Raw genomic sequence first — 13,095 nt, forward strand, 5'->3', positions numbered from 1 at the left:
TGCAATTTATGAAAAGTTTTGATGAAAAATTTGATGAATATTAGGCTTCAGTCTCTGACCCTACCTTTTCACCAGATTCTGGACCTTTAAGTCTCTTATTTTTATTCCTCTATTCTCATGAAATTGCCAGAAATGCTGCTGAGTTGGTTTTTGTTCTTTTGTTTCTGTTTGTTTGTTTGGCTACTTACTAATAACTCTCTGCTTGCCCAGTTTCCTCAGATCCTCCTTTTCTTACCTTGGGGGAATTGCTAGATACCCTGAGGGAAAATGGCTGAAGTGTTGTCTTACTTCTTCTCTGTTCCCCCTTCTTCAGGACCTTGGTCTGTCAAGTCCTGGTTTCCTTAGCAGTTTTTTGACACCTTGAAACTTTTTCTTTTCCTTGTCATCAGGCTGCTTTAGTTGTTCTCATTGGAAGTTTTGGTCTAAGGTATTCCATTTTTTAGCCAGAAATGGATGTTATGTATAATTTTAAATGTACCATTATGGTGAGATTGAGAACTGGTTAGTGCATATTCATGAAATTAACCTTATCTGATAAGGTGTCATTCCTGAATAGGATTTGGGATAGATGAAACCTTTTTTAGAGACAGAGAAGACAAATAATGAATTGAGGTGCACTTTTTACAATTCTGCTGAAGTTACAAAGATTTTTCTTCAGGCATTGATGTCATGAAAGTGAAAGTCGCTCAGGCACATCCTACTGTTTGCAGCCCTATGGGCTGTAGACCACCAGGTTTCTCTGTTTGTGTAGTTCTCCTGGCAAGAATATTGGAGTGGATAGCCATTCCCTTCTCCAGGGTATCTTCCTGACCCATGGATCCAACCCAGGTCTCCTGCATTGCAGACAGATTCTTTAACATCTGAGCCATTGATGTTATGGACCTGATTATTCTTTGGATTTGAAGTGATAGAAGAGAAAAATTACTTTGATTTATTTTCTGATGCTTAAATATTAAGATTTTAGTGTTTAGAAGATAGGGGTGTAGGAAGGCCTTGGAAAGGGAAGAAGCAATGTTCTTGTTTTACTTCTGTTATTTTGATAGTTTGAGGCAATTTCTAAGTAGATGTGACATTATTGGGAGAACTTCAACAATGAGGATTAGTTGAAGCATTGAATAATTTATTTTTTCCATCTATTATTTATTGAATGCCTACAATATAAGGCAGTGAATATACACAAGCAAGACTTAGGATTCCTCATGGAACTTACATCTAGTAGAAGAATCAGAATTTAAGTAGATGATTCCAGTAGTACCTAATTCTAACTCAGGTAGATATTATGGAATACACTTTAAGGATTTTTTGAGTGCTGTTAGCAACAAAGTTAGAAGTAGTGCAAGTATATAAAATATTTTATGGAATAAGTGTTTTTATAGATACATAAAAGTACTGACTTTTGCTTTGCTTTATACACATTCTTCTGATATGGGAGAAAAAAAGAAACAGGTCTCTAACTCAGATAATAGATGAAAGCCAAGGTATGTATATGAATGCTCTACTGTAGCATTCATCACAGTATTAATGTTTGTCTTCCCTTTAGACTAAGGTTATTATATGTAGGAAATTCCAATTATAAGTTCTTGCTAGCTACTTTATAGTTCCTATTTAATTCTCCAAAAAAATTTCAAGACGTATATTTTTATCCCCAACTTTGCTTATAAGATGGTGTACATGGCCAAGGCTGACTGCATAACAGCGCTGTGGTATTTGGCTTGACGATGCTTCTTGGAGTTGTGCTCTGGAGATGGCTCTGGTATGGAGCTTTTAGTAAAGCTCCCTCAAGTAATTGGATATAGATTTTATTAGTTTCAGCCTCAAAGTGTGACTCTCCTTATGGAAAAAATTGACCATGTGAAAAAATGATAGTTTTCAAATCTGTTGCTTAGATTTATGAAAAATCATAGTTTAATTAGAGTAATTAGGATGCATGATTGAATTAGAATATACCTGCTGTTACCTAATCATTTGTTTCATAGTCTTTACAAATAATGTGTTAGCAGAAGAGAAGTTCTCTGCATGGATTGTGAGAAGCCATATAGTAAGGTTTTGTCAGTATTTATCCACCACTGTCTGGCAAAGCAAGAACATCTTTCAGTTTTATTGTTGTGACTTAATTCTTAAATCAGGCCTAGTACACTTGAGACACTGATACTACTGGATTTCAGGACCCATGGAGTTAAAAATGAAACCTGAACTACTGTCTTCATGATAGATTTGTTACCTTTTGAGGCCCTGCCTGAGCAGCTGGCCAACTTTTTAATTTAAAATATTTTTTAAATGAATTCTTTTTAATGGCTGAGTAATATTCCATGGTGTATATGTACCACAGCTTCCTTATCCATTCGTCTGCTGATGGGCATCTAGGTTGCTTCCATGTCCTGGCTATTATAAACAGTGCTGCTATGAACATTGGGGTGCACTTGTCTCTTTCAGATCTGGTTTCCTTGGTGTGTATGCCCAGGAGTGGGATTGCTGGGTCATATGGCAGTTCTATTTCCAGTTTTTAAGAAATCTCCACACTGTTTTCCATAGCAGCTGTACTAGTTTGCATTCCCACCAACAGTGTAAGAGGGTTCCCTTTTCTCCACACCCTCTCCAGCATTTATTGCTTCACAACATTTCAGTGGGTTTTGTCATACATTGATATGAATCAGCCATAGATTTACACGTATTCCCCATCCCAATCCCCCCCTCCTACCTCCCTCTCCACCCGATTCCTCTGGGTCTTCCCAGTGCACCAGGCCCGAGCACTTGTCTCATGCATCCCACCTGGGCTGGTGATCTGTTTCACCATAGATAGTATACATGCTGTTCTTTTGAAACATCCCACCCTCACCTTCTCCCACAGAGTTCAAAAGTCTGTTCTGTATTTCTGTGTCTCTTTTTCTGTTTTGCATATAGGGTTATCGTTACCATCTTTCTAAATTCCATATATATGTGTTAGTATGCTGTAATGTTCTTTATCTTTCTGGCTTACTTCACTCTGTATAATGGGCTCCAGTTTCATCCATCTCATTAGGACTGGTTCAGAAATGTTGTGAAGTAATTGGCCTCTAACTAATGAAAAAAAATAATAAAATAAAATAAAATATTTTTTAAAATAACATACATAATGATTTGCATGACAAATGGATGTAAATGGATTTTCAAACTCTCATGATTCCTCGAACATGTCAATACAGTCTATATTTTACTTACACTCTAAATAATAATCTTGTAGATTTGTTAGTGGAGTAGTAAAATCCAATCATAAAAAGAAGGATTTTTTTTAAGTTAAGGAAAACATAGGTGTGTTTTTAAATTACATACTCGACATATCTAATCAACTCTGTAGGATCAGGTTTTGTGCAAAAAAAAACAAAAGTTAGAAAAAAGGAAATATTTAAAATATGATTGAAATCTTTCCTTGTACCTTTTAAAAAAAAGAAACAGAATTAGTAGCTGATCTTAAGTTTGATTACTATAGTTATAATTTCTATACTTGCTTCAACTTTTGTAAGAACACACTAAAAACACAAGTTGTCCTAGGGTAAGATGAAGTTGTGCATAATTTTGGGTTTATAACTGGCTCCAAAAAGTGAGTGATGCAAAAAAGTGTCTTGATAGCTTTTTGTTAACTTTTGCTTGTGTTGTGTTACAGAATAGCTCATTAAAACAGTAAGAATTAAGCAGAATCCTTAGGGTTTAACAGGATTTTCTGCTTGGTATTAAGAATGTCCTGAAGTTGAAAGCATTGTTTGCTTTTCATTATTTGGTGCAAAAATAATTGCGGTTTTGCACTGTTGAAGTTTGACATTTGGTATTAAAATACATTTAATGTGGTTATGTTATACATCACTTAAATTCACATTTCTCACTTTACATTTTTTTTTTTTTTGCTAATGTCATTACTTGCTATTTATTTTAGACTATGGAAATGATGTTAGACAAAAAGCAAATTTGAGCGATTTTCTTATTTGAGTTCAAAATGGGTCATAAAGCAGGGGAAACAACTCACAACATCAAAAATGCATTTGGCCCAGAAAATGCTAACTGAACATATAGTGCAGTGGTGGTTCAAAAAGTTTTGCAAAGGAGATAAGAGCCTTGAAGATTAGTGGCAGGCCATCGGAAGTTTACAGCAACCAGTTGAGAGCATTATTGAGGCTGATCCTCTTACAACTACGTGAGAAGTTGCTGAAGAACTCAACATCAACCATTCTACAGTCATTAGGCATTTGAAGAAAATTGGAAAGGTGAGAAAACTCGATAAGTGGGTACGTCATGAGCTGACCGCAGATAAAAAAAAAAATCGTCATTTTGAAGTGTGGTCTTCTCTTATTCTGTGCATCAACAATGAACCATTTCTCCATCAGATTGTGATCTGTGACAAAAAGTGGATTTTATGTGACAACCGGTGATGACCAGCTCCACGGTTGGACCGAGAAGAAGCTCCAAAGCACTTTCCAAGGCCAAACTTGCACCCAAAAAAGGTCATGGTCAGTGTTTGATGGTTGTTTGGTGGTCTGCTGACAGTCTGATTCAGTACAGGTTTCTGAATCCTAGTGAAACCATTGTACCTGAGACGTATGCTCAGCAAATCGATGAGAACTATCAAAAACTTCAATGCTTGCAGTTGGCATTGATTAACAGAGAGGGCCCAGTTTTTCAGCAAGTTGCACAACCAGTGCTTCAGAAGTTGAATTAATTGGGTTACGATGTTTTGCCTCATCCTCCATATTCACCTGACCTCTTGCCAACCAACCATTTCTTCAAGCAACTTTTTGCAGGGAAAATGCTTCTACAGCCAGCAGGAGGCAGAAAGTGCTTTCCAAGAGTTGATCAAATCCTGAGGCATGGACTTTTGCACTACAGGAATAAACAAAGTTATTTCTCCTTGACAAAAATGATTGTAATGATGCCCTATTTTGATTAATAAAAATGTGTTTGAGCCTAATTATTTAAAATTCGCTGTCCAAAACTGCAAATAAGTTAACACCAATGTAATAGAATGGTTAATCTATATCTATATCTACATAGGATAGTCCTAATTCCTTTTATCTTGGCCGATTTTAGTCTCAAATGTGTCCCAGTACAGTTCAGTTCAGTTGCTCAGTCGTGTCCGACTCTGTGACCCCATGGACTGCAGCACGCCAGGCCTCCGTGTCCATCACCAGCTCCTGGAGTTTACTCATACTCATGTCCATTGAGTTGGTGATGCCATCCAACCATCTCATCCCCTTGTCTTCCCGCCTTCAATCATTCCCAGTATCAGGGTCTTTTCCAGTGAGTCAGTTCTTCGCATCAGGTGGCCAAAGGATTGCAGTTTCAGCTTCAGCATCAGTCCTTCCAGTGAATATTCAGGACTGATTTCTTTTAGGATGGACTGGTTGTATCTCCTTGCAGTCCAAGGGACTCTCAAGAGTCTTCTCCAACACCACAGTTGAAAAGCATCAATTCTTCTGCGCCTAGCTTTTTTGTAGTGCAACTGTCACATCCATACATGACTACTGGAAAAACCATAGCTTTGACTAGATGGACCTTTGTTGTGAAGTAATGTCTCTGCTTTTTAATATGCTGTCTAGGTTAGACATAACTTTTCTTCCAAGGAGCAAGTGTCTTTTAATTTCATGGCTGCAATCACCATCTGTAGTGATTCTGGAGCCCCCAAGAATAAAGTCTGTCACTGTTTCCACTGTTTCCCCATCTGTTTGCCATGAAGTGATGGGACCAGATGCCATGATCTTAGTTTTCTGGATGTTGAGTTTTAAGCCATCTTTTTCACTGTCCTCTTTCACTTTCAAGAGGCTCTTTAGTTCTTCACTTTCTGCCATAAGGGTGGTGTCATCTGCATATCTGAGGTTATTGATATTTCTCCTGGCAGTCTTTGATTCCAGGATGTGCTTCATCCCGCCCGGCATTTCTCATGATGTACTCTGCATATAAGTTAAATAAGCAGGGTGACAATATACAGCCTTGACGTACTCCTTTTCCTATTTGGAACCAGTCTGTTGTTTTGTGTCCAGTTCTAGCTGTTGCTTCTTGACCTGCATACAGGTTTCTCAAGAGGCAGGTAAGGTGGTCTGGTATTCCCATTTCTTGAAGAATTTTCCACAGTTTATTGTGATCCACATAGTCAAAGGCTTTGGTATAGTCAATAAAGCAGAAATAGATGTTTTTCTGGAACTCTGTTTCTTTCTCAGTGATCCAGCGGATGTTGGCAATGTGATCTCTTGTTCCTCTGCCTTTTCTAAATCCAGCTTGAACATCTGGAAGTTCACGGTTCATGTACTGTTGAAGCCTGGCTTGGAGAATTTTGAGCATTACTTTGCTAGCGTGTGAGATGAGTACAATTGTGCAGTAGTTTGAATATTCTTTGGCATTACCTTTCTTTGGGTTTGGAATGAAAACTGACGTTTTCGAGTCCTGTGGCCACTGCTGAGTTTTTCAAATTTGCTGGTGTATTGAGTGCAGCCCTTTCACAGCATCATCTTTTAGGGTTATAAATAGCTCACCTGGAATTCCATCACCTCCACTAGCTTTGTTCGTAGTGATGCTTCCTATGACTCACTTGACTTCACATTCCAGGATGCCTGGCTCTAGGTGAGTGATCCCACCATCATGGTTATCTGGGTCATGAAGATCTTTTTTGTACAGTTGTGTGTATTCTTGCCACCTCTTCTTAATATCTTCTGCTTCTTTTAGGTCCATACCATTTCTGTCCTTTATCATGCCTATCTTTGCATGAAATGTTCCCTTGATATCTCTAATTCTCTTGAAGCTATCTCTAGTCTTTCCCATTCTATTGTTTCCCTCTATTTGCATTTTTCATTGAGGAAGACTCTTTTTTTTTTTTTTTTTTGAGGAAGACTCTTATCTCTCCTTGCTATTCTTTGGAACTCTGCATTCAAATGGGTATACCTTTCCTTATCTCCTTTGCCTTTCATTTCTCTTCTTTTCAGAGCTGGTTTTAAGGCCTCCTCAGACAACCATTTTGACTTCTTGCATTTCTTTTTCTTTAATTCGAAGAAGAATTTGCTTTAATTGTATAAGACTTACATGTGAATCAGTAAATATGAATCAGTCTGACAGCAACTTGTTTATGTTATTTGACACGTAGAACATGGACACATCCATAGGTAAACATTAATAAAACTTACATATTCCTTATTTTAAATAGTTACTTGATTGGAAGGCAAAACTTCCATGAAAAGGAGCTGTATGATAGTTTTGATAAAGGTGAAGTGTTTTTTCACTACAGATAATTTAGGAAGGTTCTTCGAGGAGGTGAACAGTGGGAAAGTTTGGAAGGACTATAAAAAGCCTTAAAAGGGTGGGAATGGAGGAGAGAAGGTAGAGATGATGGAAATGTGCGATTCATTTTTGGACTTCAGAGTGGATTGGTTGGTTGTGTAAGAGGATTAATATTGGGGTCAGACTGAAAGGTCTTAACTATTAAACTAAGGATTCTTTATATGCCAGGCAATGGGGACTCACTGAATATTTTTGAGTAAATGGTTGATATGTTAATAAGATACTTGGAAAGATTATCTAGCAGAAGGCAGGATAGAGGTGTGGAGCTTCCCAGGTGGTGCAGTGATAAACAATCTGCCTGCCAATGCAGGAGACACAAGAGATGTGGGTTTTATCCCTGGGTTGGGAAGATTGCCTGGAGAAGGAAATGGCAGCCCACTCCAGTATTTTTGTCTGGAAAATTCTGTTAGTTAGTTAGTTAGAATAGGAAAAAGGAGTCCAAAATGGCGGTGGCTAAAAGACAGGTGGGAAAAGCCCGCGAAAATAGAGCAGAGGAAGGTGAAAGGAAGGTCAGAGGACCGGAGTGAGGACTTCAGGGAGAACAGCGCTCCCGCCTAAGCCCAGTTTGCATAGGACAGGCCCAGGGGGAAGAAAAAAACATAAAAAGAGGAGCCAAAGGCTCGCTCTCTTCTCTCTCCCACGTGTGCGTATGTGCGCTGTCTCTCTGTCTCCCTCCCTCCCTTCTCCCCCCTGAGCTGGCGCACTCCTCCACTCTCTTCTGTTCTTCGAGGATGGATTCTCCTGCTATCTTCTAAATAAAATAGAGCTGTAACACTGATTTGTCTAAGAGCTATAACATGGTCTGTCCAAGACCCAACAGCTGTGACGCACTGAGGGCTTTAATGTCTGTCACTCCAAATCTTTGTTGTGATGAGACAAAGAACCGAGGAGCATATACTCGCCTGACAATTCCATAGACAGAGAAGCCTGGCCATGCTACAGTCTGTGGTGTCTCAAAGAGTCGGACGCAACTGAGTGAGCACACACAGAGAAAAGATAGGGAGTTAAAATGTCAATTAGGGAAGTGATTTTTGGAAAAAGTTAATACTTAAGATTAAGGATGGAAACAAACTGTGATGCTTTATTAAAACATGCAAGTCTTCAGTCTCCCTTTTGGTGTTATTACTACATAAATGCATCTAGATATTTAAAGAAACTATAAAACTTAAGCTTTTGTCAAAATAAATACCAAGTATTTCAAGAGATACAAAGGACATTTTTTTTTTCTGTATTGATTACATTCACCTATTAACCAAAACAACAAAAACCTCTCTAAAGCTTAAGTATCCCTTTCAAGTGTTTAAAAAAAATTAACTCTTTAAGTTTAGTACCATTTACTTATTGTAAGCAGTAACTTATAAAGAAATGCAGCAAATGATGAATGGAAATTCAAGTGCAAAAAGTATAGTGTTTTATTCTTTAGATTTTATATTTTTGTTTTTATTTTTTCTTAGTCAATTTTAGAATATATCTAGCTAAGGAGTAGATACCTAGATTCCTTCTAAATATAAATTTTAAATATGATTTTATAGCTTCTCAAAAAAATGAGTTTTCCAATAAAATTCCCGCAATGTATTATTTAAATGAATAGAAATTATTTCATATTGTTTAAATTGAGCTATCCAATTTAACAGTAAAATAGAACATTTAAAATAACTTTTTTAAAGAAAAACTGATTTTAATTTTATTTGTAAGAGCTTATTACTGCTTTTTCCCATTTAACATCTATTCTGTAGGACAAACGTTAAGATATTCTTTTCTGTTGTGAACAGATAAGAGATGTATATTATGCTAGTTAAGGCACAGGCTGAGTTGCTGTTCACAAAGAACTCCAAATCCGCAGACTGTCACACAGAACAAGTCATGTCCCACTGTTTGCAACCCCAGGGACTGCAGCCAGGCCTCCCTCTTCCTCACCATCTCCCACAGTTTGCCCAAGTTCATGTCCATCCAACCATCTCATCCTCTGTCATCCTCTTCTCCTGCCTTCAGTCTTTCTCAGCATCAGGGTCTTTTCCAATGAGTTGGCTAATATTGATATTTATATTAGCTACATTTTAAGTCCTCCATAGCTACAGATGTTTAATGGCTAGTCTTTGGACAGTGCAGATACCATCATCACAGAAAGTTCTGTTGGTCAGACCTGCGTTAAGAGGTTGTTCTTAAAAAATTCTAATTTTTGTATGTTAGTAGAGAGAAGATATAAATACATACACTCTTCTCAGCATCTTGAATCTGGAGTGTTGAAGTCTTCAGAGAGTCAAAGTCTGCATATTAGCCTAAGTTCTACTCTATAGGAAGAGAGAATGGGAGGGGTGGTGGGAGGTACGGCTAATATTTGGTTACAAATGATCTGAAAGGTGTACATATCACTTCTGCTTGTAGTACATTGGCCAAAATATAATGATATGCTGATACCCAAGGGCAGCTGGAAGGGTTACTAGCTGGATGGAGTGTACCCAGCCAAAACTTAGTTTAGCTGGGAGTGCTGTGGAGGCAGTGATCCTGTTACCAAATGAAAGAAGCTGAGAATAAATACTAGAGGACACTTGCCAATCTAGGTCACATGTACTTAATATGATGATCACATTTAGTTTTCTCCATCTTTCTCAAAGTAGAATCAATGTGGGTAAAGTGTTTCATTTTAAATGACCATGCTGAGATTAACCTGAAGTTATTACTTTTTAAAGTTTGAATTATGATTTACAGTTCAATGGAATTAACCTTATAATCCTTTTGATTCAGGGCAATACTTTGAGCGTGAAGCTGTTTTTCTCTAATGTATTATTTCTATATCTTAAACTTTGTGGGAAGATAATCTTTTGTTCCTGTGATGGCAAACAAAAGACTAGAACTTTAGTTTATTTCTGTCTTATTTAATAGATGTTCTGTAATTTTGAACATGTTGATGCCAAGCAGCAATGAGGAGTATGAGAAGTACTAGTTGGTGATTTAGTTTTTCCTTCTGTCTCCATGTTCCTTCTTGCTTTCTCTATGTGTATACATTCATCATGCTTCTAAACTATGTAGGGATTATAATGAGAAGCAACAGGCTTTTTCCATACCACTTCCCATCCCTGGTCTTATTCTTTGCGATAAACACTATGAAATGTTCATGTTTATAAGTAACTTATGTATTTTTTAAAAATATGCCTATATGCAGCATTGCTTGATTTATCAGAATTACATACTGATTAATTACTGTAATAAAAATAAACTTAGTTCATATACCACCTTCTCTCTCCCTTCATCACTATTCTTTTATTTTTCTATTAGCTTTACTGTTTCTTAAACTTCTTACATGTCTGCTTAAAGATGGTATCTCTTACTCTCAAATTAGCAATTACAAAATTTAATGTTTCTAATCTTCCCTCCTCATATCTTTCCCCTTTCTACTTCTCAGTTCTTGTCGTCTTTTAAATTGCAATGATCAAATATATTTACATTCATTTCTGTAACTATAATTAAGTCTGCTAGCTTTGTCTATTGCTGAATTCTAAAAATTGTAATTAGTAAGCAGTTTAATTTTTTATGACTACATAAATATTTTTCACTGAAAAGCTAATGGTAGAGCAATTACCATTTTTAACATAGCTTTATTGTTTATAATTTAGTTTAAAATTTCCTCTTCCCATTCTGGTTTCTTATATTTTTAAAAAATTCTCTTAATCTCTTCCCACACATCAGCAACACCCTCTATCCTGTGGACGTTCTGGTTTGGCCAGCTGGCTCCCTTCGAGAGCCTTATTTTCTGTCTTCTGATCTGTTTGGTCAGTCAGTGCACTTCTGACCACTTTACATTTTTATATAGTTTGTTGAAAATTTGCTTTGGTTGGTGCTTTTTGTAACTGTGGGTTTATATATGTCTCTTTGAAATTCCATTTTTTGTATATGAGTAGAGAAGATATAAATACATACGTTCTTCTCAACATCTTGAATCTGGAATGTTGATGTCCTCAGAGTCAGATGCCTGTGTATCTAACCCTTACAGTCATATTGATAAAACATAGGATAAAGTCCTATGTTCTAAATTTTGGAGGGGAGGGGAATTTGTGATGTTTACAGATAAAGCTGAAAGAAAAAAATGATTATATAAATTCATTGATACTTTTATCTAAGTAGACATTTCTAGAATAATTTTGGCTTCATTTGTTTTCTAATACCTTAGAGTTTTCATAGATGATGATAAATTTTTTTTCTGTTGATAAAGATTGTTCTGTTTTACTTTTTATTCTGTTATTCAAGATTTGTATTTTCAGTTTGAGATCTTTTCAGTACAGATAGTATTCCACAGCTTTATTGCCCAAAATTTCTTGAAATTGACCTATTTTACTATTATATCTGGCCAGTGACTTAACAGCACAAGAGTGTTTAAAAAAAAATGATTCTTGGGTTAGGAGGCTAATGTTAGTGTTGAACTCTAATAGGTTTTGCCATCAGTCTGGGTGATAAGTTGTGCAATACTCTTAGGCTACTTTTTATCTTTACAAGAGAATGGTATTGTAAAAATGTCAAAAAAAATATCCACATGCCCAGTTCACCAGTAAATATACTGCTAAATTTGATCCTTTTTGGCAGTAGCTTATGCTACTCAAGGGACTGTATTTTTACAGAATGACATATTTCAAAGGGTATTGGTTTCCATTTGAGAAAATTCATGCATTTAGAGCAACTTAAAGCCAAAACAATTGTGCTTGTGCTATATGTTTAAAATATTAGTCATCTTGAATACATGCCCAGGTTAAATGTCAGAAGCTATATGTTGCACAACAAGAAAATTTATTGTTGGGAGACCAGGCGGTACCTCTGCTTACACAGCACTTTCCTTCGAGGATCAATTTGAGTATATGAACTAATATTCGCCAGGTGTTTGTACAGTAACATTATTGATAATAAAGGAGAAGTTCATCGAGGAGAAAAACAAATAAAGGAAGCATAAACGTCTCATACTGTATAAAACTACAGAAATGGATCAAAGAGTTTGACAGGAAGTTTAATGTGTACATAAGTAGAGTCTGACAGGAACATGCTGTGTGTGCCAAAGGTTCCAGTGATGGAAAGCCGAAACGTAGTGCTCACTGACCACAGCGTGAGCCTTGACACACGTTGTAAATAATCCGGAGATCTATGGCTGCATTAGGCGCTGGGCTGGTGTCGTAACGGTAGTAAATCTAGAGCAGCAGAATGGGATGGCATGCAGAAATTCCTCTGATTAATTTTTGTAATGGATTAATAGGAATATAGCAAATATTTTCAATTCCTGCCATCCTCCAACCTCTTCCTCCCCCCAGCCTCACCCTCCCCATTGCGATCTTTTTTTATTCCTTTCTACTCACCAGGCTTGTGTCTGTGGATCCTTGCTTTAGTACCATCAAGTTAAAAGCAGATGTTTCTGGTAGAGAGCATCTAATCACCGTCAAGTTGAAGGCGAAGGTATGTGCTTCGTTAGACTGTTACTCTGACCAGGAATTACCTTGTGAAGTGAATTCTGAAAATGTTTCAGTGTAAACAAGTGCTAGTTGCTTCTAAAAATACATATATGACCCCTAAAGGAATTATTTTGGAATGCCTCTGATTTATTCATTAAGTTTCCGAAAGTCTAGATGTAATTTCATGTCACTGTTTTAGTTCAGATTTGATCAAATAAGGCTTGGTAGCTTCAAAATACCATGATGTTATGTTTGTAACATCCTATGTAGAAAAGAGTTGGGAGTTTCTGCTATCCCAAGTTCTACTAAGGAGTCTTTTGTCTTCAACTTTTATTTTTTTATGAATTACCTTTGTTCTTATTTCTCACTTAAC

The 13,095-nt window shown here is 36.8% G+C and overlaps 1 protein-coding gene across 6 annotated transcripts in view; it reads left to right on the forward strand.

Moving 5' to 3' along the window:
* The window catches only part of FANCL (FA complementation group L), an 81,612-nt gene that overhangs the window by 34,285 nt on the left and 34,232 nt on the right, over positions 1-13,095 (forward strand). For 4 of the 6 annotated variants that reach the window (XM_061155402.1, XM_061155401.1, XM_061155403.1 and 1 more), the window contains one exon: positions 12,633-12,726. The exons of the other annotated variants lie outside the window; for them this stretch is intronic. In XM_061155402.1, the coding sequence (XP_061011385.1) occupies positions 12,633-12,726 (94 nt within the window). The remainder of the gene's footprint in view (positions 1-12,632; positions 12,727-13,095) is intronic. 6 annotated transcript variants of the gene reach the window in all.

Source organism: Dama dama, chromosome 11 (genome assembly GCF_033118175.1).
Source record: "Dama dama isolate Ldn47 chromosome 11, ASM3311817v1, whole genome shotgun sequence".
In the NCBI taxonomy this organism is placed as follows: domain Eukaryota; kingdom Metazoa; phylum Chordata; class Mammalia; order Artiodactyla; family Cervidae; genus Dama; species Dama dama.